The sequence below is a fragment of the Chrysochloris asiatica genome, unplaced genomic scaffold, assembly GCF_000296735.1.
Source record: "Chrysochloris asiatica unplaced genomic scaffold, ChrAsi1.0 scaffold00105, whole genome shotgun sequence".
NCBI lineage: Eukaryota > Metazoa > Chordata > Mammalia > Afrosoricida > Chrysochloridae > Chrysochloris > Chrysochloris asiatica.
In genome coordinates this window covers 3,375,979-3,382,170 of record NW_006408623.1, presented here as the reverse complement: position 1 = coordinate 3,382,170, position 6,192 = coordinate 3,375,979, and the positions used below count along the sequence as shown (strand labels likewise).

The following is a 6,192-nucleotide window of genomic DNA, read 5'->3' as shown; positions in this document are numbered from 1 at the left end:
AATTCTCACATAGTATCTCCAACTTTTTCATAACGCTACTGCACACATCAAGGGCCACGGTCCCATGTAAACACAACTGCTATACACACTCAAAAACCAACAATTGTGTCTGACTTGCTTTATTGTGGGGGCCTGGGGCTGCTCCTGCCACAGCCCCGAGGTCTGCCTACAGCGTCCCAGGCCACACCCAGACACTTATCCAACAACCAGGTCCTTGCAGTCAGAGCTCCTCCACGTCAACCACAGTGAACAGTGCTGCCGCACAGGTGCCCATGCACAGCAGCCTCATAGCCAGTCGAACCCACAGGTCCTTCCAGTGACCACCTGCCTAAGTTCTTGTTCTAACAGGGGAGCCAGCCATAGACAACCAATGCATCTCTGATGGCACAATCCTCACAACTCACTCTGAAAGACCCTACCAACATCTCTTTCTTTCAACTGTATTTGAAACCTCTGTCAAGAGTGAGGAGACGAACCAATAGAGAGCGGTTCCACCTGCTCAAAGTCAGGTCTACACAGCAAGAAAGCTGCCTGTATCCCATCAGTTTCCCTGCGTTTCATGAAGACATTTCTTCCCTTTTCTTTTGGGCCATCAATGGTAGCTATGGTCCAGCCATGAAGTGTTTCCCATGAGCGGAACCAGAAAGAGAAACGAAGTGATTCACTCATGGGTGGGGGTGGGGGTCACAAGGCTGAGCACACACAATCTCAATTTGATGCGACTCGCCTCGTCCAGGTTGGATAGCCTGAGTTGCAGTTGACTTAAGGACACCCGACCACAACAAAGCCAGACAGAATGGCATAGGCTGACTTCCGGTTCCCGGCTTTTATACAGGTACTTGCAGTGGAACAAAGGGGGTGGGGGCTCACAATAGGAAGACAAACCCTCTAGGATTCCAAGGCAGAGCAGGGCTACCTCCTCTTCCCTTGTCCCAGGTCAGCTGACACGCTGGAGGGAAGGCCCATTGCTTGACTGTGTGGCAATTCTTAACTTGAGCTCTTTACAGCTGACCTACGGCCAACTCGGCACCACGCAATCACGTTCACAGCAATCGAAACCAGCACAGTAACTTGATAGTGCTTCAACCATTTATACGGCTTTGGTTTGCTAATTTTTTTCACATACCTTTTTATGTTACCGCCTGTTCCTTTTGTACACGTTTCTTGTATCAGGGTTCTGCAGGTAAACGCCACCTGAAACAGTCATTGTTAAGAATATTATATCCAATAAATGGTATACAATGAGGAACAAGACTTGTGGCATTCATTACTGAGACTGTTACACAGTATTTTTTTTTTTAAGTTCCTATTCTCAGTCATCAAACTTTTGTAAGAAGCTAAGAGGAATAGTTAGCAGGGAAGGGGGAGGTGCTGTTAATCCAACGTCAAGTAGGGATCCAGGAAGGAAGAGATGACACCTTTGCACACACACACACACGAAGAAAAAGAAACTGAGGAAATATCAATGTCTACACAAACCTACCCAACAAATTAAATTTAAAAGTTCACCTTGTTTACGCTAAGAGAAATTCAAAAGGACAGCAAGCAGGGATGGAGACATTAACTTTCTACTGAAAAAGAGTTTATCCAGAATGAACATGAGGCTAATGGGTATCTGTTTACAAATAAAATATAGCATGCTACTTCATAAGGAAGGACCAGCAGGAAATACCAAGAAGAAATGCACGAGATGTTACCACTCTCCACCCACGACTGCGCGTAGCTAGAAAATTCATACACAAAGACCTCTCCACGTTGTTAGGAAGGTAGCTCAGATAGGCATGTGCCATACAAGAACCCCAAACACACAGAATGAACCTCAAAGTGTATATTAACAAGTCCTCTAACTATAATACATGAAAACTACAAAGACAAGCCTCTGCCCTGGAAAGGTCATGATTCCTGCGTCTGAGATGAACTAAGGATCACGTCGGGAATGTTCTTGTGTTGTCTCACACTGACCCGACCCTGTGGGTTGCTAACCACAAGGTCAGCAGTTCAAATCTACCTACCAGTGGTTCTGTGGGAGAAAGATGAGGCTTTCTGCGCCCGTAAAGATTTACAGCCATGGAAATTCTATATAGGGTCACTATGAGTCAGAACCAACTCAACGGTACACAACCAAGCCTTAAGGGGAGCAGAAAGCCTCATCTTCCAAAGACTATGAATCTTTTCCAAAGCAGAAAGTCGTGTCTTCCTCTCAGGGAGCTGCTGGTGGATTTGAACTGCCGATCTTGGGGTTAGCAGCCCAACATGTAACCCACTTCTGTTAACACAACCCACGGCAGTGTTTCCCACAGTCCTTGCATTGAGAGACTGCATCTGGGATGCCCGTTAAAATCCAAAGGTCACCTCCCCTCTGTGAAATTGCAATTCAGAGAATCTGAGACGGAACCTTGAAATGTAACAACTACCTCAATAACTGGGGCTTGGCGTCAGGTAAGTTTAGTTATAGTTCCGCAGGACATTTTCAAAAGCAGTGCCGAGGGGAAACTCACAGTCCTAACTGCACACGTTAGGAGTGCTGGCATGGCGCTGCAGAACAAGTACTACATCTCAAGGTGGTAGTTCAGACCCACCAGCCGCTCCTCAGAAACCCTATACAGGGTCACTATGAGCGGGAACAGACTCCACGGCATTTAACACATAACATGAGAAGTCCCGGTGTGGCACTGCAGAATAAAGTACTGGACTTTCCAGCCACAATGTTGGCAACTCAAACCCACCAAACACTTCTCAGAAACCCTAAACAGGCTCCATTTGAGTCAGAAACAACTTAATGGCACTTAACAACACAAGTACAAAGCTTAATGAAAAGATTAAAGCGAGCGCCATGTCCAGCACAAGAAGTTAACAGAAGAAAAATTGAACCTAAGGAAAATGGAAGGGAAGAATTGAATTAGGAAAGAATGAAACTAGCAACTGCTTCTTTGGAAAAATTATGCCGTGAGAGAAATCACTATCTTGGTGGAACAGTAGGTTAAGTGTTGGGCTGCTAACCACAAAGTCAACAGTTCAAACTTACCAACCAGCCACTCCATGGGAGAAAGATGAGGCTGTCTGGTTCTGTAAGTTGTTAGGTACCATCGAGTCAGTACCGACTCATAGCGACCTTATGCCCAGCAGAATGAAACACTGCCCGGTCCTGGGCCACCTTCACTATTGTTACCACGCTTGAGTCCATTGATGCTGCCACTTGGCCAATCCTTCTCATTGGGGGTCTTCCTCTTTTTCTCTGATCCTCCACCTTACCAAACATGATATCCTTCTCCAGCGACTGGGCCTTCCTGACAATATGTCCAAAGGATGAAAGATGAAGTTTGGCCATCCTGGCCTCCAAGGAGCACTCTGGCTGCACTTCTTCCAACACAGATCTGTTGGTTCTTTTGGCAGCCCATGACACTCTCAATATTCTCCTCCAACACCATAACTCAAAAGCATCAATTCTTCTATGGTCTTCCTTATTCCCTGTCCAGCTTTCACATGCACATGAGATCATTGAAAATACTATGGCTTGGGTCAGGCGCACCTTAGTCCTCAAGCTGTCATCTTTGCTCTTCAACACTTTAAAAAGGTCTTGTCCAGCAGATTTGCCTAATGCAATGCACATCTTTTGATTTCTTGACTGCTGCTTCTGTGAGTGTTGATGGTTGATCCAGAAAGAATGAAGTCCTTGACAATTTCAATCTTGACAGCATGATGCCGTGGGGGTTGAGTGAGTTCTGACTCCCGGCATCTGGTACTGATCCTACAGCGCCACACCATGCCACGCGTTCGGTATGCTGCAGTAGTCTTACTTCTCAGTGGCGTACACCACTAAAGGTCTACCTGCTGATACTCACATTTCACACGCATCCAAGAGGCCTTTGGCTCTTTTCCCAGGAGGTGTACTTCCCTCCTTCCAGCCATGGCTGGACATGTGGCAGAGAACAGCGGGTACACACCGAGTCTTGAGGCTTCTGCTGCGAAGGGACATGTGTCATCCTTGCTGACGTCTCCTCACAGGAGAGTGGGAAGATGCCTAGGAGCCGGGAGGTATCCTCGCTGCATCATGAGAGCTGGAGAGACAATCTGTGACAGACAGGGTAACAGAGATAAATGTCAACAGAGACCACAAAAATGCAGGGGACCCTTCAAAGCTGTGAATAGGCTCAAACTGTAGTCAGAGAGATTTTTAACATCCAATGCAGCAAATGTAAAGGAACACTCGTATGTATGTTGCTACGTGAAATACTTAAGGACAAGGCTCTATGTTGCCCAGAAATCCAGTTGCTAAGGTGGGTATTCTATAAATTATAATGGGATCAAACTCAGGGTTGCCAACATCAATAAAAGTGATTTGTGTACCTTTCCTCGATATAGTCCCCAAAAGCTCTGCATTCATTACCTTATCACAGGTCTCTCCCAGCAGACCCCATAAGATGGTCTCCTCCAGGGTCAGAACTTGTCTCTGGAGATACAAAAGTGGACATGGTCCTGTTAGCTCAGGTGATGGGGAAGGCAACACACAAGAAGAGGGAGGCTGGCAGAAGAATGATGAAGACACAGGGGAATGCCAAGGGCTCAAGGGGAGACAGGTAAATAGGGATCTATACACAACCTTGGAACAACAGTGTTCTGTGTCTAGATACATGGACAGACACAGGCTGAGTGAGTCTGGGAGGAAAAGTGGATTATATATGTGTGTGTATTTTCATATAGTGGAATATATATGTAAAGGTGTATTTTCAAAGTAGGAAGTCATATGTTACATATGTCACTGAATCACATGTGTGTGTATATGTGTATATATACATACATATTTATTGATGTATGTATGTATACGTACATATTTGTGTATGTATGTATGTGTATGTATGTATATATATTTATCCCACAAATATATATGAGTTTGAAAAAAAGTATTTGTACATGGGTAGCCCCAGGGAGGAAGCAGGGCAGGCGCTGTTGCATGGAGGGGGTTGGATTCATTGAGGTGATACAAAGTGTATGATTTGTTGAATGTAAGACTGATGACCTTGTCTGTAAACTTTGACTGAATTCACAACTAAAAGATAAATGGCTGAGGGCTGCCGGTTACCTTCTGGGCCAAGTCATGCATGTTTCTGCTAAGTAAAAGCTCCAGAGTACACTTGTGTCTCGTAAGTTTTCAACCATCAGATACGGTTGGAGTTCATTCCCGCTGAAGCTTCAAAGTTCACGGTCAGCCTGCCTCATGAACTCTGCTGAAGCTGAGTGTCTCCCACTGTCAGACACGCGCGCCGCCTGCTCCAGCCAGGCCCACGCTCCGAAGAACCAAGCGTAGTTTGTGCGTTGACGTGAGGCCAATGGCTGAGGAAAGAACTTTGATGTGGCCTACCGGGGAAACGTCATACCAGAAGGGGCAACAGCCTGGGTAAGCCAGTAGAAGGCTGTACCCAGGGCAGGGGGCACAAAACCAAAACTACACGAGGGGCAGCTCAGAGGACAACCTTGAGGACAGGAGTGGGGAGTGGGAGGCCCATGTGTACGTTTGTTTCGTCACTCTAGTATGTAAGATGGGGTTTCCTGACTCCCAAAATCAGGGGTTTAAGAAGACATCCCTGTTCCATGAACACCCAGTGACGATACAACCAACAGACACACTTAGATAAAATGGTGTATTTTCTGAGTGGGAACAGTCATACGGTACAATAAAGTCACTGTGAATCTTCAACTACATAAATAATGCAATGTGTAGGGCAGCCCTCGGAGGCACAGAGGTCCATGTGTCTGGGGGCACAGCAGCCTTCCACTCCGCTTCCCGGGGCAATGGGCGCTCTGCTCAGCAGGGAAATGGCTTCTGCTGTCTGCACTGCCTCTTCCTTTCTTCTAGTAAGGAGACGACGTTCTGAACAAACACAACAAACAGGTGAAGGGAACCCAAGCTCCTGATGGGGGCTTCCATTTTCTCAGTACTACAGACTCAGCTCTGAAAGACAAACATCCAAACCTGTCTGTCGAAGACTCTCGCCATCTCTAAGACGCCTTTGCCGAACTGAAAGGGGAAATGACAGACACAGTGGTGATTTCTTTGTATACACACTCACACACACACACACTCACACACACACACACACTCACACACTCACACAAGGAGGCTTCAAGAAGTTTTAGGACATTGTCCATCCTCCATCAACTTTTGAAGCTCCCTTGTATATACACAAACTTGTA

The 6,192-nt window shown here is 46.3% G+C and overlaps 1 protein-coding gene across 1 annotated transcript in view; it reads right to left on the bottom strand.

The window, feature by feature from the left end:
- Positions 1 to 5,803: 5,803 nt before the first annotated feature.
- The window catches only part of FANK1 (fibronectin type III and ankyrin repeat domains 1), a 32,977-nt gene continuing 32,588 nt past the window's right edge, over positions 5,804 to 6,192 (bottom strand). Inside the window, exons 10-11 of the mRNA XM_006867471.1 lie at positions 5,972 to 6,016; positions 5,804 to 5,869 (exon numbers count right to left, since the gene is read on the bottom strand). Of these exons, the coding sequence (XP_006867533.1) occupies positions 5,804 to 5,869; positions 5,972 to 6,016 (111 nt within the window). The remainder of the gene's footprint in view (positions 5,870 to 5,971; positions 6,017 to 6,192) is intronic.